Below are 23,845 nucleotides of genomic sequence, written 5' to 3'. Positions count from 1 at the left end.
CATCTCTTCCCCTGTCCCCCCAAGTTGTTTTTTTTTTTTTTTTTTTTTTTTTTTTTTTTTTTAGATGGAGTCTTGCTCTGTCACCCAGGCTGGAGTGCAGTGGCAGGATCTCGGCTTGCTGCAACCTCTGCCTCCTGGGTTCAAGTGATTCTCCTGCCTCAGCCTCCCAAGTAGCTGGGACTACAGGCATGTGCCACCATGCCCGGCTAATTTTTTTATTTTTAGCAGAGACAGGGTTTCACCATGTTGGCCAGGATGGTCTCCATCTGTTGACCTTGTGATCCGCCCACCTTAGCCTCCCAACGTGCTGGGATTACAGATGTGAGCCACCATGCCCGGTCCCCCTGTCCCCGCATTCTTTGCCAAACTTGCCTGTCCTCTAAGATTCAGTGTTTACATCATCTCCTCTGGAGAGCTTTCAAGTGGGCACATTGGTGTTCCTTCTCTGTGTTCAGAGTTACTGCCGTCATTGCACTGTCACACAGAATTGTGATGACGTATTTAAAACATTGCCTTTCCCCTGAGCTCCTGGAGAACTTGGGAGCCCAAACCATAAAAGTCTGTTGTCCTCAGTGCCTACCACAATGCCCAGAACATATTGAGTGATTATTACGTCAAACGCAAGAATGGGTTAAATATGCCATATTGATCAGAAAGGTGGCTGTTGCATTGGAAGAGGAGAAACATTCAAAGTTAGTAAAAATCTTTTTTATACTTTTAAGGCAGAGCTTCCAGTTATAGAAAACACTAAATATGAAAATAGAACCTGACAAACTACAGAAGGAGGTCTTACAGTCCTGGTCCACTTAAACACATGTCCTAGCTAGAGTCTTGCCACAAGAATGAACTTCACATTCACAAACCCAGGCTAGCAGTAAGGGGACTCCCTCCCAATGATGAGGAAGCTACATGAAAATGAAGCAAAGAGTAATTAAAACAACCTATGTTCTAGCTAGCTCTTCCTGGGAGGCAGGTTTGGGAGCAATTTGGGAGGGGTTTGTGCTATGAAGCAGAAAGAGGATGAGTTCAAATGTTGAAGAATATGGATTGTGTAAAAGGGTTAAACTGAGCCTGCATGCATAGAATGTCTTAGGTTCTACAACCCTATTGAATCTACATCTGACTTGGGTAATAGTTGGGAAAGTTAATAAATCAATGAATGTGTATCCACATTGCCTTGGCAGTCCTGACAGAAACCATCATTGCATTGAAGGTATGCTAGAGGAACAGGATGAGTGAGTCCGCAGAATGAAGATGACAGATACTTTATATGCTTCTATACTGATCTTTGTGGATGGTCAGATTCCATTGATTTTAGTGACAAGACCCATAGAATATCCTTTAAGACTGCATTTATCTATCTTGGAAGTTATAGATGATCTGTGAACCCTCTGAAATGGTGGCAGTCTGGATGTGCTTTAAAATTTTTTTTTTAATCTTTCTGGAGAGAGAGTGCATAGCTTTCATAGTCTGTGATTCTCTCTTCTGCACCCAAAGGAAATTCAGAGCTACTGGTCAAAACAACCCCCACAAAAAAACCCTTTTAACTCAGTCATAACCTTTCCTTGTCCACTCTGAAGTCCCATGTTCAGGAGTAAGGGAGTTGAGGTGTGATAGTGGCTGCTTCTTGTTTCCAATGTCCCTTGGGCTTCAATTTGCCTCATGTTCTGGGGAAACAGAATTCTATTTTACATGCCTCCCAGAACTGTATTATGCTCTGAGTGAGTTCCAGATGTCTTAAGAGATGCCAGATGGCTCACGAAAGGCAGACCAGCTTCAAGGAAAATGTACCCCATTTCCTTGGATCTGAACCATAAAGTTAAGCTTTCAGGGATGGCTGTGGGGAGAAGAACATTCAAGATTCAAGGTCTGCCCTGATAACCAGACCTCAATGTGGCCATCACTTGACTGTGGGAAGATTCTCCTTTCTTAGGCTGTTTTGAAGTGAGACCCTCACCAAACACTGATTTCTTTTTTATAAGAAGGAAAGGAAGCATATTTAGTGAGGGCCTTATAAATCAGATAGTATGCTAAATGCCTTCACATATTTATTTTATTTAATCCTCACATAGACACAGGAGGTAGATATTTGGGACCCAGATTTGCCAGTGGAAAATCTGAGACTTAAAGAGGTTTAGTAAATATATTTTGATTTTCAAGTTGTTTATGTTTCATTCTATGAGTATCATCTGAGAATATTCAAACTTCACCATTGGGTTATGTGGTTTCTAATCTAAGAAAAAATTGCTGCTAAGAATTTTTAGACTAAGAGTCTATTTCTGTAGATCTTCTCACAAACAAGTAAAGGCCACATGTGCTGTGTGGACTTTCCTGCAATGCTCTATTTCTCTTTCTCATGAAATATGCTTGCATGTATAATATTCAAACACACACACACACACACATACACACACACACACAGAGTTTTGCCTTTGCACAGTTGATGTTAAATATAGAAGTTAAAAGAAAAATGCTTTTGTCCTAGAATAAGAACTCATTTTCAGCATATCATGTCCTTGCTCCTTAGTAAATATCACCGTTCTTTTAAATTCTCTGACTCCCTCAATTCCAACCTCTGTATACCTAGATGAAAGGCATTTTCCAATATTTCTAACAGGGATTTTTTGGCCTATAATTTCCAATTCTTTCTAATCTTCTGGAATTCTAACTCTTGTATATTGAACTCAATGGAATCATCCAGATATCTTCTACCTAATGAAGTGCCAATTCTGCCTCTCAGTTTCCATAACTCTTCTGGACTTTGAATCCTGGCCTTGCCACTTGTTAGCTGTGACTCTTGGGTGATTCAATGGGCCTCTTTGAGACTCAGGTTTTTTTTTTTTTTTTTGAGACTGAGTCTCGCTCTGTCACCCAGGCTGGAGTGCAGTGGCGTGATCTTGGCTCACTGCAACCTCCACCTCCCAGGTTCAAGCAATTCTCCTGCCTCAGCCTCCTGAGTGGCTGGGATTACAGGCATGCACCACCATACCTGGCTAATTTTTTTTGTATTTTTAGTAGAGATGGGGTTTCACTATATTGGCCAGGCTGGTCTTGAACTCCTGACCTGGTGATCCATCTGCCTCGGTGTCCCAAAGTGCTGGGTTACAGGCATGAGCCACCACGCCTGGCGAGACTCAGTTTTAAAAATTTATTAAATGGGTATTATAAGGACTACCTAGATTTTGTAGTATTTTGTACAGAATTAACTTTGTAAGTGTTACATGAGATAATGTAAGCAAAGCATTTAGCACGGTGTTTGGCACTTAGTAAAAGTGTAGTGATGATGAGGTGTTGCTAACAGAGTTACAGTAGTAGTGGTAATTATTATTTCACCTGTATCCAAAGAAGCCTTATGATGGGGTTTATTTGGCTGCAGAAGTTCCATGAATTTTTATGGTTCTGGATTATCTTCCATGAAGCACATCTGCACTATTAATTAATGCTCCAAAACAGCATGGTAGCCTCTATTGGCAGTAAATTACATCGGTCCCTAAAATTTGGTTTTGCTAAGGGTTGGGACACCACATGCTGTTCTCATTGGAAGCCAGGAAAGAGTGTGAGAAATAAACATTTGGCCTTGCAAAAATAGTTGTTTTCCATTATGAAATATTATTTGAGTGTTGTCATATTCTCTATTATTAACATAAAACAGCCCAATATAAGTAATTCCGGGATCAATTTCACAATTCCTGTACATTTCACAATTCCTTTTCTGCCTTGTTTTTCACTTCTCAGGCAAAGAAAACAAACAATTGTGTAATGTAATCCACAGGCAGAATACGGATCAGCCCTGTGCCTTATTACTATAGACCCAATGCCCTGAAGTGGCCTTTACAGGGGAACAAATCTGAAATTGAATTTTGGTTACCTTAGGTGGAGGGAGGCAGCCAGAGAACGAGCGATCTTCTTTTCGAAAACTCAGATTGAGATTGTCTATGTTGAGTCTGCCATTGGTTGTCCTTAGTGCCATCTTCAAAATCTCCAACAGACTCCTGTTCACTTCTGGCTGTGAGCTGGAGTGCTGAGGTGGAGTGCTGATTGTAGGGGAAATGGGAAAGGCTATGAAAAGGTTATCCACCCAAGGCAGCTGCATGCTTTCCTACTACATTTCTCAACTTTGCTACACACTATGGAACCAGACAGCCCATCTACGTAGGCCCTCTCAGTCTTGGGAACCTGGTCATGAGGCTGCATGCAGACATTTCATAGCTTAACTCATACCTGCTCCATCTGAGTGAACTCTACCTAATCTCTTTTCCAAGAGGCACCAACCAATCTGACTACAACAAAGGCCAAAATTCTTAATCTATCTTTGTAACTCTTTTTTTTCTAGGTTGAGACAAAAAATAAGCAGTCATAGTAGTTTACTTTATCTGCTTGATTTTACTTTTCTTCAACTCAGATAATTACTGATGACAAATGACATTTCGAAACTGCTCACTGCCACAAGCAAAGCAAAGCAGATTCCACCAGATCCCCATACCAAGAGAGCCTAGTTCCCTGGGAGGAAATCCTGAACCAGCTGAATTTCCTGCATTAACCTTGACTCTGCTCCTTATATCTGAAAAACCCAGAAATGTTTGGGAGTAATTATTTACTTACAGTCTGGCATGCAAATGTACATAAGTATTAAGGTGGTCTGTCTAACTGACTATCGTTATTTTAAATAATAGGTGAAAAGCAACAGGGTGAGATGTTATATTCACTGATTTTATGAAACTGGTTTGATATGTTTACTTATCTAACAGCCAAATGTATTTGTTCCTCCAGATCCAGGTGTACTATTGCTTCCTCTGTGAAGCTTTTCCTGTTTTCCATTGTCTCAAGTTAAACACCAAGTTCCCTAGAGGGACAGTCCATGACATTGCTCAACTTCTACCCATCTAAATTGGGTTTCTTTCAGTGGTATACTGGTAAATCTTTAACAATCAGCTTTGCAAGATAAAGCCCTAATTTGCTGCATTACTGATTTCCCTGGTGTAAATACCCCCACCATGGTTGATTTCAGGCTACCACTGTGACATCGCTGAATGAGGAGTTGGGAAGAGGTGTGCATCATTGGCCCTCATGTCTGGCTCCTGCACACCCCTGATTTATATACTTATTCATAGTGCTTTGTTCTTTTCCTTAATAGGTCTCCTCCAACTTGCAGTCACATCTCTATTTCCTTATTTTTTCAAGTCTGACTTCCTCCCTAGTAGTCTGCTCTAAGAGGTCAAGTCTGTTTTGTTCCTTACTGTTTCCCAGGGATCTTGTACAGTACCTGGAATTGATTCATTTCAGATGTATGTAACTTTGTCCAAAGGTGATATTATTTCCTTTTTTTTTTTTTTGGCTCTAGGACTCTCACACAAGTTTTGGCTCCAAATTATACTATTCTGAACTACTTAATAATATATAATATTTTCCAAAAGTTTGGTACAGAGAAGGAATAGTGGGCACGTGCATTTATTTTGGTCACCAACTTTTGCATGTGCCTTCACCTGTCCAGGGAGTTCCCCAGCTCATGAGACAGTCCACCTCTCACTGTGGCAGAGGAGAATGCCAACTATTTGCTTTACCAGCCTCTCTTTGCTGCAAGGGCACATGACCCAAACACTGTCAATCAGATATCTCTGTTCCAGATCTGAATCATAAGTCTTCCTTCCTCTTTTCTTGCAAGGACAGTTTCTGGGGATAAGAATTCATGAAGCTTTGGTCCCTGGCTCCGTACACTGAGTACTGGATGGGCAGGTGTTGTATGGAACCCATTTACTGCAGCTGGTAGGGCTTCTTAGAAGGCCTGTTGCAGAAATTTATTTCATCTGGTCCAGTTTAGGAGATGAGAGCTGTTGCCACCCCTACTGCCACTGGCAATGCTGGAACCTTTTAAAACATCACAGAGCTACCCTATTAGAGGATCTACCTGACAGAGCATGAGAAGAGGATTTTCCTGATCCATACCTTAATTAACAAATAGCCTGGCTTTATTACAGGCCATCAGTCCTGTATTTCTACAAACATACTGTCTGGTTTTTAGAAAGCAGCACCTTCTCTGATGAGCTCAAAATGATTTCTTCATGCACCTTTTCTATAGAACAGATATTCACGTATCCCTGAAAGTAAATTGATGTGAGCTCTTTAGAAAATTGGAGGTGCCAATTACATTCAACAAATATTATTGAGCATCTTCTGTATGCCAGGAACTATGTTAGAACTATGCTAGACACAGAGTTGGCCAGGACAGCCACAATTCCTAACCTCAAATGTCAAATAAATAACAGAAAATGCCATAACCGCTATGAAGGGGAAGGACTATGGAACTAACAACACAGAGATCTAACCTTATCTAGGTATCAGAAAAGGCTTTCTGTCTAGGACTCATAAGACCTTACATGCCAGGGATTGGCCTTGTTTTCTACCGCATGGTCTATGACCTCTCAGGGTCAAAATTTTACAGTATGTATTATGTGAAGGATAGTTGCTGTTGGTTAAAAATTTCTAGGGCTTTATGGCTCTCAGTAAGACAGTTGCTCCCAGAGTGATATTTGACTGGAATGCCTAGATGGCAGTATTGTTTTCTTTGGAACATGAGCCCTAAAGGAAGAGACTAGGCTTTGTCAATCTGGAATTCACTGTGCCCAGCAAAGTAAGCCTGACAAACAGCTCACATTCAATAAGTGTTGAAGTTATCACAGTGAAACAGGGCATACTGTAGGAAGGAATCAAGTCCAACTGTTGGCCCAAGGACATTTTCAAACAAACAAACAAAAAAAAAATGCTACCTTCTTCCTAGAGTAAAACACTTAACTCTAATGCCATAGCTCTTAACCACCATGCCACATTATTTGCAGCTGAAAAGAGTGTCCTCTAGAAGAATAGTTAAAAATAATAAAAACACTTACATAGTACTTACTATGTACCAGGCACTGATTTTTGGAACTTTGCATTTATTAACTCAGTTACTATTACAAATCAATGAAGTGAAGTGTATCATGCCCATTTTACAGTTGGAGAATGGAACCACAGAGAAGTTAAGTGAAATGCCAAGGTCATATAGCCCCAGAGTGGCAAAGACAATAGTTGAGGCCAGGCTTTTGCAATGGAGGCTATGCTCCTAACCACTGCGATTTGTCACCTTTTTTGGCAAACATGAAAATATTATACTTTATTGCGTTTCATTTCTGATTATATTCCTCACATCTTATTTTTATTTTGAGTAATTTCTCTCCCTTGAGATTATATGAAGTAACTATGGATGCCTGAATCTCAAACCTTTTTTTGCTAGTGCCTGCGACTCAGGAGCTGACTGACTGAACATCTTTTTGGAATCACACTTTATAGATGAGCTCTGCACCCGTACACAATCATTTCTTATTTCATAATGAGGTTTTTCATTTTCACACAGCAACCTCATAAAAAGACACATGCTTGATGTTAAAAAACATATGCAATTGCTGCAAATAACTTTCTATGTTGGCCTGCGCACAAAAAAGAGAGAGAGAGAAAACTCTGAGCACAAGCCAAGTGCTGGTGAAGAGCAAAGTGATTCTGCATCGGGTGAGGTGTTTGAGTGAATGCCTTCAAGATCCCTGCCAGCTCTAGGAATCTAGTGCAATGGACTGACTGCATCCCCTCAAAGTTCCTGTGTTGAAACCCTAATGCCAACGTGATAACATCAGAAGGCTGGGCCTGTGGGATTTGGTCATGAGGGTGGAGTCCTCATGAGTGCGATTAGTGCCTGTCTAAGTCTATTTTGGGCTGTTATAATAGAATATCTGAGATTGGGTCATTTATAAAGAACAGATATTTTATTTCTTCAGTTCACAGGGGTGAGAAGTGCAAGGTCAGTGGCAGGCATCTTGAAAGGGCCTTCTTGCTGCATCATTCTGTGGTGGAAGGCAGAAGGGCAAGAGGGGGCAAGGGTGAGAGATAAACTCGCTTTTTACAACAAATCCACTCTCTTGGTAATGAACTCACTCCTGAGATAATGACATTAATGCGTTCAAGAAGGCAGAGCCCTATGACCTAATTGCCTCCTATTAGGTCCCATCTCCCAGGGCTGTTGTTGCATTAGGGATTAAGCTTCCAACACATGAACTTTGGGAAACACATTCAAACCATAGCAATACCTTTGTAAGGAGAGGCCAGCAAGCCAGCTTGCTCTCTTTCTGCCATGTGGGGATACAGGGAGAAGTCAGCAGTGTGCATCCTGGAAGAACCCTCCCAGAACTCAACCATGCTGGTGCCCTGATCTTAGACTTTCAACCTTCGCTTCAGCACTGTGATTCATACATTTATATTCTTTATAAGCCGCCCAGTTTATGGTACTTTTTTATAGCAGCCCACACAGACTAAGACACCTAGGAACAATACCCTCACAAAAAGGGAGAAGAGTACCTTTGGCTATGAGTGCCATGACTCTCAGTTTTTCTCAGGTCTGCAGCTGCTTTATTTTGCTGTGGATAATCTGATGCTGCACTGTTTAAAAACCAGAGTAGCTTTTCATAATTCACCTGAAAATTAAATGTAAAATAGAACATCCTCATTTAATTTATATGTAAGGAAAGAGGCCTGCTGAGATAAAATGTATTTGGCAAATGTTTACCATCAAACATTTAAAAAAACACTTAAAAATATAGTATCATAATTATTGGTGCTTTTTAGCAAGTATTCTTATTATTTTCCCTTCTGGACAAATGGTAAAATTGTACTTCCTGGTTGTCTTGTGGTTGGGTAAGGCCATGTGACTAGTTCTGGCCAATGAGTTATAACCAGAACCGAGACCCTGTGAGCTAACATGAGACCCTCCAGGACTCTTTTTCCCCTTCTGCTATCCTGTCCAAAAATATCCTAAAGTGGCTATTTCATCATCCTGGGTCCCAGAGCTAAAATGACAACAGTGTTAAGAAGAACTATGGCTGGCTCTATGGAAATAAAAATGAAAAAAAATAACTTTTTGTGGCTTTAAGCCACAAAGATTTTGGGGTTATTACTACAGTACAACCTAACCTCTAGCCTCTCTCTCTCTCCCCACCACTGCCCCCACTCTCTCTCTTGTTCCTTCTCACATATCTTATACATTTATTATATATGATGTATTCAGCAGATATATTTAGATAGATTGAGCAGATATATTCAGATAATCTGAAGACAAAAATTTATTAGGCCAAGTGAAAAATCTGAAGACCTTTTTTCTGCATAGGAAAGGACTGAAGGAATGTCATCCATTTCCACTGCTAAGCTGGATGCCATCCTAGGGACTCTGGTGGACAGACAGCTCCAGGGTAGCAGAGTGGTGAGCAGTGGGAGAGGGAAGCTAGATAGGGCCCCTGATAGAAACTAGGTCTCAGGCCAGAAAATTTGGTTGAACTGAATATTCATATGGGTTGCACTAATAAATCAATGTTGTATTGCTAAATACTTCTCATAAATATATAGCTAATTCTATTAGTTTGCATTTATCACATTACTAAATCCTGAGACTAAACTTGCAAGGTTGGTTTTGGCCTGGTTTTCTGGATGAGATCATTGAGGCATGGGAAGACTTAAGTAGAGTATGCTCCATGTCACAGAGCTAAGATGGTGGGATTAAGATTAAAGTCCAGGCCTTCTTTTTTAAGGTTTGTGCTGTCTATTGCCTTGCTATTGATACATGCTCACTAATGATATTCTTATTGCTATTATTTCTTCCTATTTCAGGGTATTTTCCTCTGGCTCCCTGAATTTAGTGACACTTGGACTACTCTTTATATTCAGACATAGGTATGAGCTTGGAAAATACAATGCCCAAAGAACTCTGGCCCTGTCATTGGGAAACTTGTGTCTTAGCATGGTGTCTGCCATTAATTCTCTGAGTCTCCTAAACAAGTTATTGGACATCCTCTGGGCCTCATTTCCTTAATCAGTAAATTTCAAAGATACTTCCCACTTCTAACTCTCTAGGAAGTTGTGATGACACAAAGCAGATCTTAGCTCAGTCTCAATTCTTACCTTGGGTCCTGCAGACTAAGCTAGCTCATGAATGGACTTGAGTGGGCCCATTTTCTTGAATCTGTAACTACCCTAACATTGTTAAAAGCTGACAATGCAAGTTGGGGCAAGGAGGACCTTTAAAGAGAAATGAAACAGAGCGAAGAGACCTAACTCTATTTTCTATTTGAACTAGAAATTTCTACACATGAATATAAATAAGCTTTTTATCTCAGTAGTCAGGGATAAAAGTTATTTGCAAGAAAGTAGCTAACTTCTTAGTCTTTTACCCTAGTGGGTACAAGTTAAAGAAAAAAAAGGAACCCACACTTCCAATAGTACGATTGCCATACCATTTCAGGAGAACCCCTCTTAGAAAATCTCTGACAAAGGATTTTAACTGTTGGTAACTGTAGAGGGACTTCATGCTTCAAAAAGAGGCGGCTCAGCTGAGATTGGAGAAGAAATCCTGAAGAGATTGGGTCCAGGATCTTCAGCTCTTTCTGAAGCTTTTCTAATAAGTTGGAACTCAAAGGACGTGACTTGAGTTCTCTTCTGACCAGGGCAAGAAGAAAAGCGTCTTCATTTGTTGTCCCACTTGGGCTCTGGCCAATATCCTAACACAACAATGAAAAACAAAGAGCAAGACTCTTCATTCAGCCGGCTAAAGACCAAAGCAAGGAAGCAGAGGCACACTGGGGCTGGTATCTGAGTGTCCACTCGCAGTCCTGGCCTGGAGCAGGACAAGTCTGTGGCACTGAAGGTGAGCATTCAATCTGGTGTATTCATTATTTACAATGCATCAGCTCTCTTCCTTCAGGAGAAGAAAGCAAATCCTAGAGTACATGGTCTGGTAGAAGATGCTTTAACATACATCATTTGCCTTTTACAAAATAACTGCTTTGATGGCATAAGAATTTAGAATAACACATTTTGGAGACCCATTGCAGCTGGGAGTTTAGCATGGGGGATGCAAATCAAGGATGGTGTCTAGACCCTGACTGAGTTAACTGGGAGCATAATGGCCCTTCCTGAGCTCAGCAATCCTAGAAAAGGAGGAAGGTGCGAGGAGCATGAGGAGTTCGGTTGAAATTTTTAAGGTTTGTCTGTGAACTCCTCAGGACACTTTCTGGAAAGCTGACTGGATAAACAAAGTCTGGTGTCCATTTGTCTATTCTCAGACTGTCTTTAATTTTTTTTTTTTTTTTGTAGAGATGGGGTCTCACTATGTTGTCCAGGCTGGTCTCAAACTCCTGGCTTCAAGTGATCCTCCCAGCTTGGCTTCTCAAAGTGCTGGCATTACAGGTGTAAGCCACTATGACCAGCCCTCAGACCAACTTATCATCTGCTCCACATCAAGAAATTGAGTCAACAAATAACACTCCTTCATCTACAATAGACACAACTCAACAACTCTTAGTATACATACCTCAGGTTGGTCAGAGCTGCCTCTCACCATCTGTTCCAAGGACCAGTCTCTAAGCTTTCTCCTGGGAACGCCATGCACATAGGATAAGGACTGGTCTCCGGTTGGTACAGAGCTGCAGTGGACATTTGCTTGACTGGGAATCTTAACAGAACAAGGACAAAGGGAAGCAAGGAGCAGAAGAGGAGGTAGGGAAGAGAAAGAGGAAAGAATGGAGAAAATGAGTAAACCAACCAATTTATTTAAGCACATTCCCAGTTCTAAATGAACTTTAGCCCATATATCATTGAGTCATTGAATCGTCGTGAAGAAATGTTGCCTTCATACCAATTTCAGCATTATACGCTTGACACATGTTAGATAAATATATTCACACTTAGGTATGTCTCATTTGGGCAAGAAAGTGTGACAGGCAAAAAATAATAGGTAGAGCATAAGGTGTTTATAGGCAAATGTGGGGTTCTTATTAGAGATAAGGGTATCATTAGGCTGTTTTAATTAGCAGGTTCAGGAAGGGCAGCAAAGGTAATTGTTAACTTTGACAAGAGATTAAAAAGCTCAGAATATTATACTCTAGGAGTAATGTCACTAAAAGTTACAATAGCATAAATGATAGAATTAGGATCAATAATAAAACCCTGTTCTCTCTTGCCATGGAGCATGGTATATTAATTGTGTTTTTAAATTATTCATATTTTGTGGTGTTTTGACATCTTAAGAAGGTAGGCCTTGCTGGCTGGGGGAACTGCCCCTCCCAGGACTAGCTAATTCCTAGAGATGGCAAACAACTGGCCTGCTAATACATCTTTCATATGCAAACCAGTCCTGAGTTCAAACCCCCAGATACCTCCTTTATTTAACTCTCACACAGCAAGCCTTTTTTTCTCCTGCCTTAAATAAATCCAAGACTAGGCTCCAGACAACTAGGGATAGTCACTATGCCCCAAAGCCTGGGGGAATTATTCCAACTAGCTAGTCCTAAGCTGTTTGTTCTGCCCTGCGTTGCCTTTCCCACCTAAACCCCAGAGAAAGGCTGTGGCTTGTGCTTTTCTCTCCTTGCTCCTCCTTCTGCCTTCTTGAGGTCCTCAAGTAGCCCGATATGGTGTGGAATCCCTGCTTCTCTTGGGAAATGAAAGCAATTAACTCTTTTTTCAAAGGCAATTGTCTCCAAGTATGGTATCTTACCATATCTGATTAAAACATAAACTTGGCACAAATCAAGACACATGGTTATTTTATTTAATTAATTAATTAATTAATTTATTTATTTTTGAGACAGAGTCTTGTTTTTTCACCCGGGCTGGAGTGCAGTGGCAAGATCTCGGCTCACTGCAACCTCTGCCTCCCGGGTTCAAGTGATTCTCCTGCCTCAGCCTCTGGACACATGGTTATTTTTAATACCAGGTAATAGAAGGGCGACATGATCAGAAGGATTCTCTATAAACTACTAAATTGACAGTCATGTTGAATAACCTATCAGTATGAATAGCAACCTACAGATGTTTTATAGTCATGAACATTTTAAGGAAAAACCAAGAGGCTCTCTGGAGTGAGCAGAGTGGGCAAGAATGACAGAGAGTTCTGAATAGGCACAAAAATCACAAGAGTTATTTATTTGGCTCATACTCTGTACAAGGCACCACACGGGTGTCCTGCTCATGTCATTTTATTTAAATCCTTACAACAACAATACAAGGTAGGTAGTACTAGCATCCTTTTACATTTGGAAAGCCAAGTCTTGCAGAAGTTAAATAACTTTATTCCTTCATTTAAAAAACATTTATGGTTGTCTAGTTTGGGCCAGGCACTGTCATAAGCCCTGCAGTGATAAAAAGAGACTCAGCCCCTGCTCTCACAGAGTTTGCTGATGGTGGGAGGCATAGAAAGTAACCATGACAATAGAAAAGGGATTCTAAGGGCCACTCTCAGAATTGTCCATGGTCCACCTGATCTGGACTTGGTGGTCCAGGTCTGAAGGGAATGGCATCTAAATCTAGGCTTGCAAGATAAGTCAGATTTGGATTTGGATAGGCTAACAAGTGGAGAGGGAGGAGGAGAGGACAAGAGGATTACAGGAAGAGTGAACTGGATATAGAAAACCTCAAAGGTGCATGCACGCATGTAAGAGACAAATGATGCTTTCAGAGCATAGTTTAACTTTTGGAAAAGGCAAAAGATAAGCCTGGAGAGAGAGAGGCAGGAGAAAGGCAATGAATTACCTTTAGCCTTGTTAGCATCTACGCTTTATTCTGAGGGCAATGGGAGCCATAAAAATGTTATTAGTAGAGCAATGACTAGAGCAGACTTGTCCAAAGCACTCCCTAGTAAATTGTGCAGATATTTGAATCCTGCTTTTCCCAATTACACTAGGATGAGGGAGATTCACTGTCAGTCCACAGAGCAATTTCACTCTTTTTTTTTTTGAGACCGAGTCTCACTCTGTTGCCAGGCTGGAGTACAGTGGCGCGATCTCGGCTCACTGCAACTTCCGCCTTCTGGGTTCAAGAGATTTTCCTGCTTCTATCTCCAGAGTAGCTGGAACTACAGGCAGATGCCACCATGCCCAGCTAAATTTTTTTTGTATTTTTAGTAGAGATGGGATTTCACCACGTTGGCCAGGATGGTCTCGATCTCTTGACCTCTGATCCTCCTGCCTTGGCCTCCCAAAGTGCTGGGATTATAGGCCTGGCCAATTTCACTCTTTAAAGTATTTGGCTAGGTATTTCAGACATATTGTTCACAGGACAATATGTTTCTTTGCAAATTATTTGCAATATAAAATATTTCCATTTTCAGCCACACACAAATTTTTTTTTTTGCCTCTGAGAATTTATGTGTTTCTATGATAGTGTTTTAAAGAAATGTTATCAATACTTCATCATTCCATGAGTCAAGGTATCTTTCAGTTGCTTTTGTTTTCATTTAAACATGAAAATGTATTAAGTGCCTTTATCCTTGACAGTACAGATACAAATGAACAAGGCAGGTGTGACTCCTGTCCTCATAGTTCTTTGGGCCTAGACATCACAGGCTGAGTCTTTTTGTTTGTTTGTTTTCTGTTTGTTTGTTTGAGATGGAGTCTCGCTCTGTCGTCCAGGCTGGAGTGCAGTGGCGCGATCTCGGCTCACTGCAAGCTCCACCTCCCAGATTCACACCATTCTCTTGCCTCAGCCTCCCGAGTAGCTGGGACTACAGGTGCCCGCCACCATGCCCGGCTAATTTTTTTGTATTTTTAGTAGAGACGGGGTTTCACCGTGTTAGCCAGGATGGTCTCGAACTCCTGACCTCGTGATCTGCCCGCCTCGGCCTCCCAAAGTGCTGGGATTACAGGCCTGAGCCACCACGCCCAGCCACAGACTAAGTTTTCTGGCTTCGCCTATGGAAAGAGGAAAATATACTGTACTCCCTGGAATGCTGTGAAGAATGAGTGTTATGTATTTTAAATATTTTATACATTCTAAAACCTTATGATATATTTATTTGTTGTATTTTGTGTATCTCCCTCCAATAATATGATCTCCATGTGGGCCAGGACTCTGTCTTGTGCCTGGCTGACACCCCCCCACATCAAGAACAGCCCTGAATCTGCTGACAAACTAGAGCAACAGCATGGGAGAATGGGGAGGAGCTCTTGGTGCCTGGGTTCAGGCCAGCTGCAGGCTGGGCTTCAGATTTCTCCCTTGCTGATTTAAGTCACCTGGGGCTGTCATTTTTCCAAAGTGAAGTGTTCCCCACGTGTCAAAAAAGATAAAATGAGAAATTTTATCAAGATTCCCCAGGTTTCTGACCTTGGGATTTGTCAGAGCACCTATGAAGTCTCTAATACCATAGGTTTCTCTCATTTAGTTTACTTTGAATAACAAAATACCGCTTGGGGACCAACACCATAGCCTGAAGTGACTTCAATCAATCCTAGTTGTGTGATGTTTGCCTAAAAGAACTGGTACAAATGAAGCACAGAAATCTAATACAGATTTACTAACTCTTCTGGGGGTGTTGGAACTTGCAAGAGTTGGAAATGTAAACAAGTCTTTTAAAGGTTGCTTATAAATAAAACTATTTTTGAGTGTGTGTGGAGTCATCCACACTCTCTTTCAAGACAAGTGAACACAACAAATCATCTTAACATTATGCAATGGATAGCTGTGGTTTGGGAGAAAATTTCCAGAGATAGCATTAAATGCAGATGTGAAAAGTTCTGTTTCTTAAACAATTTAGACCAAGGTACTGGGGTGTTCTAGAAAGCTGTTAAATGGCTCAAAAATGGGCAGTAGTGATAATGAAGACAGCCATGAGAAACATTAAGTAAAAAGTTGTATACTTTTTTTTTAAGAAATGTAGACTTAGAAAAAAATGTATTTCCAAATTAATATTATATGTAATATGTGATTTTAAATGTGCTTTAAACAAATTAATACAATACATATTGATATTAATTATTTGACTATTTTACTCATATTTGCAACAATGTATACTTTGTTTACATTTTAAAACTTTTAATTTTGGAAACTTCAAAAACAGGCACATGTGGAGATAATAGCATGATGAAACTCCCTGTGCTCATCACCAGGCTTCAGTGATCAACTGACAATCTTATTTTATTTATCCCCACATTACCCTCCACCAGAGATGAAGTGAGCCCAGACAGTGTGTTATTTCATCCACATTATTTCAGCATATGTCTGTAAAGCAGTGGTTCTTAAAGTGTAGTCTTTGGGCCAGAAGCCTCAGCTTCCTCTGGGAGTCTGTGAGAAATGAGAATTATTGAGACCCACCCCAGACCCACTAAATAGAAATTTGTGGGATGGGGCCCAGAAATCTGTGTTTGAATAAGTCCTCCAGTAATTCTGACGCACGCTGAAGTTTGAGAACCACTGCCCCAAGAATGAGGACTCTTTTTAAATACATAATAACATTATAACACTTAAAAATTCCTTATTATTAACAGTAATTCCTCGATATCTTCAAATGTCTCATCAGTGTTTAAAATCCCCCTGTTTTCTGGTAAATCTTATTTTCATAGTTTGTATATTCAAAATATGAACCATATATTGCAATAGGTTAATATCTCTTACACCTTTTAAAATTCCTTCCTTCCTTCCTTCCTGCTTTTCTCTCTTTTTTCCTTCTTTCCTCTTTTCCTTACATCTTTTAAAATTCCTTCCTTCTTTCTTTCCTTCTTTCCTTCCTTCTTTCCTTCCTCTCCTTGCTTCTTTCCTTCCCCCCTCCCCCTCTCTCCTTCCTTCCTTCTTTCCTTCTCCTTCCCCTTCTCCTCCTCCTCCCCCTCCCCTTTCTTCCTTCCTTCCTTCCCTTCCTTTCTTTCTTTCTCTTTCTCTCCTTCTTTCTTTCTCTCTCTCTCCCTCCCTCCCTCCCCTACCCTCCCTCCCTCTCTCCCTCCTTCCTTCCTTTCTTCCTTTCCTTTCATTCTTTCTCTTTTTCTTTCTTTCTTTCTCTCTCCCTCCCTTCCTCCCCTCCCTCCCTTCCTCCTTCCTTCCTTCTTCTTTTTTTTTTTTTTTTTTAATTTTTTCTGTTACCCAGGCTAGCGTGCAGAGTAGCACAGCCATTATTCACCACAGCCTGGCCTGAACTCCTAGACTCAAGCAATGCCCTGTCTCAGCCTCCCAAGTAGTTAGGACTAGAGGTGCACACCACCACACCCAGCTAACTTTTTGTTTTTTGTAGAGATAGGTTCTTGCTAGGTTACCCAGAGTGGCCTTGAACTCCTGACCTAAAGCAATCCTCCTACCTTGACCCCCTCAAAGTGTTGGGACTACAGGCATGAGCCACTGCATCCAGGCTTACATATTTTTAAAATGTCTAGTCTTCCCAGTCTGCCCCTTTCATCATTATTTTTTCTTGCAATTGTTGAAGAAGCTGTGTTGTCTGAACTGTAGAGTTTTACACAGTCTGCATTTTCTGGCACCCCTATGCTGTTTTTAAAAAGTATCATTTATTTCTTGTAAAATAGTAGTTAAATCTAAAGTCATATTCATGTTCAAGATCAATTTTATTTGAGAAGACACTTTTGTAGGTGGTATATTTTCCTATGGAAGCAAATGCTATCTAATTGCCTTTTTTTGGATCATAATTACAGGCAGTCATATGCATTGCTTAATTCCTTTCATTTTCATTAGGGCTTTGCAAAATGGTGAAATTCTTATCCCACCATTCTTCATTTATTAACAGAAATAGTTCTTTAAAGGGAAACGTCCCTTCATCAACTATTACTTCAGATACAGTTTGCATAGAAAATGGCCAAATGAATAAATGCTTGGTTGTTTTATTTACTGTTTTTTTTCAAATAAATAGTTTGTTCCCTAGCATTCTTCAGAGATAACCAATGAGTTTTTGTTTTTAAAAATAATCATTATTAATATATACGTTTAAACATATTTAATGTGTTTCAATCTATTGCAATTATTATTTTTATTGATGCCCAAATTATGTCGCTTTCAACTGTGGGAAACTCTTTAAGTTAGATCCTGAGTCTTTTTTGACCAGTCTTAGGAAGGCTTTGTATCTTCATTGCTTTCGGTATAAGTGGATATTCCAGGCTCAAAGGTGGAATCAGCTCTTGGAATTTTCCTGAACATAATGCAGATGCAAGGCTACTCATTGCTTCAGGCCTAGTCATTGTTTCTAAATTTTTCCAATGGACAGAACTGGGAAATACATTTTTAAAAAGAGTTCATACTGATTTTTCATTTCAAATGTAGGACCATAGGGGTTTTATGTAATTTTATTAATACTCTACCTATATTTTATTTCTTCTATACCCCAAATAGCAAGTCCAAAAAAAAAAAAAAAGAGAAAACCACCAGGATAGTGACTCACTTGCTTTATCACATAAAATATACACACAGAGAATAACAGTATCAACATAATGGTCATTAAAAACATTTAAATATTTTTTCAAGAAATATTTTCTTTACAGTAAATATTCCACTAGGGATATGCAATGAAGTCACTGTGTTTTAAAATCATTTACAATTGTTTCATTCTGTTTAATTTTACTGCCAATTAATATATAGTTAGGTTCATGTGGTCACTCATTTTCAAGGTGGCCCCAGTGATCCCTGCTTCCTGGTTTCATGGCCTTATGTAGTCTCCTTCATCCCCTCAACATTTAATCAAGATTGGTCTATGTGACCAGTGGAATACTGTGGAAGTGATGGTATGTCACTTCTGAGATTAGGTTATAAAAGATATTGCAGCTTCCAATTTGATTGTGTACAATCAATCTCTCTTGGATCACTCATTTTGTGAGAAGCCAGCCATGTCATGCACACCCCTAGAGAGAAGCCCAAATGAGGAAAACTGAGACCTGTGGACACAGCCAGGAGGCCTCTGTCAATAGCCACATGAGTGAGCTTGGAAGTAGATCCTCTAGTTCTGATCAAGCTTTCAGAAAACTGCATCTCTGGGTGAAATCTGGGGTGAAATTTTGCAAGAATTTGAACCAAAATTTCTCATCTAAGCCACTCCTAGATTCCTTTCCCTGAGAAACAGTAGCAGGTAATACATGTTTATTGATTTGAGTGACTAAGTTTTAGGGCAATTTGTTGTATACCAAAAGATAAGAAAACCAGATTTATTTTATTTTGTTTTTGATTTTTACAAATTGATTTTCTTAACATATAATTTTACTTTATAATTCTGTAGTGTAAAACATTTGCATGGTTGCAAAGCCAAACCTACAAAACAAGACATTCAGAGAAGTATGGTTTCTATTTTTTATCCATTCATCATGTTCCATCTATCCCCAAGACATAACCACTTTTTAATAATGTTCTTAATTAATTCCTTCATTTTAAAAAACAAAAGGGATATGTACATAATAGATATATAGATAGATAGATACCTGGTAGAATAATCTATATATATTTTTCTACCTCACTTTTATTCAATTAATAATGTATCTTGTTATATTACTCCACATAATAATATATAATAATACTCATATATACACAAATTCTACATTTCTTTTTACAATTTCATAGTACTCCATGTATGGATGTACCTTAGTTTATTCAAACAGTTCATTGTCTAGGGAAATTTAGGTTGTTTATAATTTTTTGGTGTAACAGGTAATGTTGGAATGTATATCTTCTGCATAAATCTTTTAATATTATATTTTTCAAGTACATCTTTGGGATAGATTTCTCAAAGTGAGATTTTCTTATTAAAAAATGTAGATGTAGTTCTGCTAATTACTGTCAATTTTTCTCCCAAAGCAGTTTTTCCATTTAAATTTTTTTCTATCATTGTAGCAGTGTATCTGTTTCCCCATAGCCTTCCAACAAAGTATATTATCAATATTATGGATTTTGCCAAATTATGTTATCAATTTCCTGGATTTTGCTAATGAGAAATTATATCTCAGGGCAGAATTAATTTACATTCTACTTATTAAAAGCAAGTCCACATCTTTTGATATATTTAAGGAACATTTACATTTGTTTTTCTGTGAACTGCCTGTTCATGTATTTTGCCCATTTTTCTAATAGTATAACCCTTTTTCTTCTCTATTTTAAGCAGAATATTCTATAGATGAGAGATATATTTGTCAATGATGCAAGTTGCAGATTTCCCTCCTACTTTGTCAGGTGTTTATATGCTTTGCTTACAGGTGTCTGGCCATATGGTGAAAATAATCACTCCTTCAGTGAAAAGTATCGTTTTCCTCATTGTATCTGCATTTTGAGTCACAGTTAAGAAAGTTTCCCCTTATCCCAGATGATAGAAGAAATCACTCATGTTTACTTGTACTATTTGTATATGTTTATTTCTTTACACTTAAACCTTTGATGTATTTGGAATATATCGTAATGTACATCTTACGTATGTATGGTATATGAGGAATAGACCCAACTTAAAACTTCTCTATAGCTATCCAATAATGTGTCACTGATTAAAATGTCCATCTGTTTCTTATTAATTTTCAATGTCACCTTTATCATATACAAAATAACAATATGCCAGTGGGTTTATTTCTGAATTTTTCTTTTCAATTTCATTGGTCTTTCATGTATTCATGTGCCAAAACCACACTATTTTAAATATAGAGACTTTTTGTTTTAATATCTGGTAATGGTATCTTACCCATTACTCATAGTGCTGCTCTCCTTTTCAGGGTTTTCTTGACTATTCATGCTTGTTTGTTATTCCAAATTAACTTGCTAATCAATTTGGCTAGTTGTAAAACAAAACAAAATAAAAACCGAACACTATTTTTTTGTTGGAATCCCAACAAATTTATAAATTACCCTAGGGAGGATTGACGTTTTGATGATGTTAACATTTTATGTACAAGAAAACAGCATGCCTTTCCATTTGTTCAAATCTACTCTTGTGTCTTTCTGGAGTGCTTTATATTTTGTTCTCATACAGGTTTGGACATTTCTTGTTAAGTTTATGTCTTGGCATTTGATTTATTTATTTAGTTAATTTACTTCTACATTTATTTGCTATTGTAAATGGTGCCTTTTCCTCCATTTTATCTTCAAACTCATTTTTGTTGACATATATGAAGGCCATTGATTTGTGTTATTGATTTTATAACTATCTAGTTTGCCAAATTATCTTGATTGTTGGTAGTTTTTTCATTAACTGTCTTGAGATTTTAGATGTACAATCTTATACTCTGAAAAGAGTTTTACCTCTTCTTTTCTAAGTAATATGCCTGTACTTTCTTTCTCTTATGTAATTGCATTGGCAAATATCTCCAGGATAACATTAAAAGCCAGTGGAGACAGTGGGCACTCTTAACTTCTTCCAAACTGAAATGAGAAAGTTTCTAGTGTTTTCCCATTAAATTAGATGTTGGCTTTGAGCCAGTATACAGAGAAAGACATTTGGAAATGAAAATGAACAAGCAACAATTCTTACTCTCAGTGGTCTTATAGACTTGTGGAAGGAGACAGATAAGGAAACAGTTTATTTTAATAGTATGGCAACATCTACTGTAGAAGTGTGCACAGATTCTCTTGGAAATACATTAGGAAAGGCGTTTACCTCAGTCTTGGAAATCAGATGATAATGCTTCTTGATAGAGCTGCTATCTAAGTTGGGACACTTATATGGTTAGAAGTTAATCAAATAAAGATGGAGGGAAGAGAATTTTACCCATAAAGAATAGCATGGGCAAAGGATTTGAGGTGAAAGGGAACAGAACTCTATGGAAAAGAATTTCAGTTTAGTGAGATGTGGGGATGAAAGTGAAATAGAGAATAGACAGAGTTGAGCTAGAATGCTAAGTCAAGGAGTTTAAATTTTATACCAGGGAATTGGGATTTAACAAGGGAATTTAAGTGTTTTAAGCAGAGGCTATATCTGATCAAGTGGTTCCTCCTAAAAGAGATAGCATATATATCCCTGCCCCATTCATGTTGTGCTTGGCCATGTGGTTTGCTTTGGCTAATGGGATGTTAGTGGATATGACACAAGCAAAAAGCAAAGACTTAAAATGCACTTGTGTAATTGAGTTTGTTCTCTTAAAATGTTTCCATCAGTATGAGAAGGACATACCTTGAAGAGCTCGCTGGATTCAGAACAAGAAAACACAGAGCAGACCTGAATCAAATCCAGTTTAGAGCCAAGCCCAGCCCAACCCAATTGAGATAAATAAAAGCTGCCTAAGCTCATATCTGTAGATGTGAGCATAAATGATTATTGTTATAAACCACTGAGTTGTGGGGTGATTTGTTACGCAGCAGTGTTTATCACAATAGCTGACCAATACAGAGAGAGAGCTTTAAAGTCAGAAAAGTCAGTTTGAAGATGATTAAAATCTCCCTGGTGAGACAAAATGGTGGTCTGATTAAGGTGATGACAAGGAAAATAAAAGAAAGATAAGGTTTTGAGAGACAGGAAGGAGGTAGAATTTAACGGAATCTGTGATTGGTTGGATGTCAGGGTTAGGGAGAGACAGGAGGAAAGTATGTTCAGGTTTCTTGCTGGTGCAATTGAGAGAGGGGTGAGACCATTCTGTGAGACACAGACCACCAGAAGTACAAGATCAAAGGCTCTGCTTTGAACTTTCTAAATCTGAGCTGCAAATGCACAGCCAAGTAGAAATGTCCTTGACATCTGTCTATTCATCTATAAAATAAAGATAACATCATGTGCCTTTACCTAGCTTGCAGGGCTATTGTGGAGAAGGAACAAGGGAAAACACACAAAAGGGCTTTGAAAAGAAACCTTCCCAATAAACTGTGATAATTATTAAAATTAAATCACTAACACTTTCATTTTCATGCTGCCAGATGCAAAAAGCACACTACAATTTTATTTTTGAAACTGTGCTACTGAGTTTGTTGCTAGTCACACATTCTTTTTTATTCTTCTGAGAGAAGCAGAGCTGATAATTCTGAGAAATGATATAAACAATATGTATTTTTTCAAAAACATACGCATATAAAGCAGAATTTGGAGGCAAAAAGATCCTAGGACTAAGAGTCAGAAAAGCCAAGCTCTTTTCCTGTGAGACCTTGGAGCATTTAAGCTCTCTGGTCCTCTCATTCTTCCTTTGTGAAAGGAAGGTTTGTACTTGTTTATTTGTAAGATATCTCACGTTCTTATATACACAAAATGAGGGATTCTCTTAACATCTTCAGTTTTACTTACTTCCTACCAATGAGACTCTTCGAACTTACTCTGTGATTTGGAAAAGAGTTTCACACTTGCTCGTCCTCACGCATGTTAGCTCAGTCTTTATCAGCAACTTCTCTTTTGGAGCAAATTCAGCTGGTCCAGATTGCCTGTTACGTCCCAGGCAGGAAAGCTTATTTTCATCTATGTGTGAGTGATAAGGATCTAGAAAGAGTTCTGATTGGTGTGCTTCTGTAACTGCGGCAGGATTCCATTTACCACTTAGTCAAGCTGGTAATGAGGGTCTCTGTACCAGGCAACTGTGGCTGCCATCTGGCAGGCCAGCACCACACGCCCGCCCGGCAGACAGAACCAATTAGTCGGTCCCCACACCTCCCACAAGGCCTTCCTTGTTTGGTGGCAGAGTGTTAGCCCCCGCTGAGCCTCCCACTAGAAACCCTGTTGAGTTCTGGGAGGGGAGGGGCAAATTTTCTCCCTGTACTGCCGAGCTAGCAAATAATCCAGATCATGGAGGTCAAGAACAGCTTACCTAATGAACATGCTACCTATGGTAATGGCGAATGCAGAGTCCATGACAGGAATGAGCAGTTTGATGTATTAGGAGGAGTGTCAAGAAACAGATGTCTATATATAAGAGAAAAACTAGAAATGGCTTAAGTGCCCATAAGGCGTTTGTTAAGTGAACTGTGTTATATCTCTATAAAGGAATGTATACAGTTTGGTGACTAAGGACCTAGAACCTGGGCTTGAATTGTGGGTCTGCCACTTCTCAGCTCTATGACTTTAGCAAGGCCTTTGACCTCTCTGTTTCTCAGCTCCCTTAAACATGAACTAAAGATAATAGGAGTTCCTACCTCG

The 23,845-nt window shown here is 39.2% G+C and overlaps 1 protein-coding gene across 2 annotated transcripts in view; it reads right to left on the bottom strand.

Annotated features, from left to right (window-relative positions):
* C1H1orf87 (chromosome 1 C1orf87 homolog) overlaps nucleotides 1-23,845 on the bottom strand; it is an 82,310-nt gene that overhangs the window by 38,072 nt on the left and 20,393 nt on the right. For both annotated transcript variants that reach the window (NM_001280395.1, XM_009458582.3), the window contains 4 exon segments: nucleotides 3,869-4,034; nucleotides 8,380-8,495; nucleotides 10,305-10,568; nucleotides 11,381-11,521. In NM_001280395.1, the coding sequence (NP_001267324.1) occupies nucleotides 3,869-4,034; nucleotides 8,380-8,495; nucleotides 10,305-10,568; nucleotides 11,381-11,521 (687 nt within the window).

The sequence above is a fragment of the Pan troglodytes genome, chromosome 1, assembly GCF_028858775.2.
Source record: "Pan troglodytes isolate AG18354 chromosome 1, NHGRI_mPanTro3-v2.0_pri, whole genome shotgun sequence".
In the NCBI taxonomy this organism is placed as follows: Eukaryota; Metazoa; Chordata; class Mammalia; order Primates; family Hominidae; genus Pan; species Pan troglodytes.
This window is presented reverse-complemented; position numbering and strand designations above follow the sequence as displayed.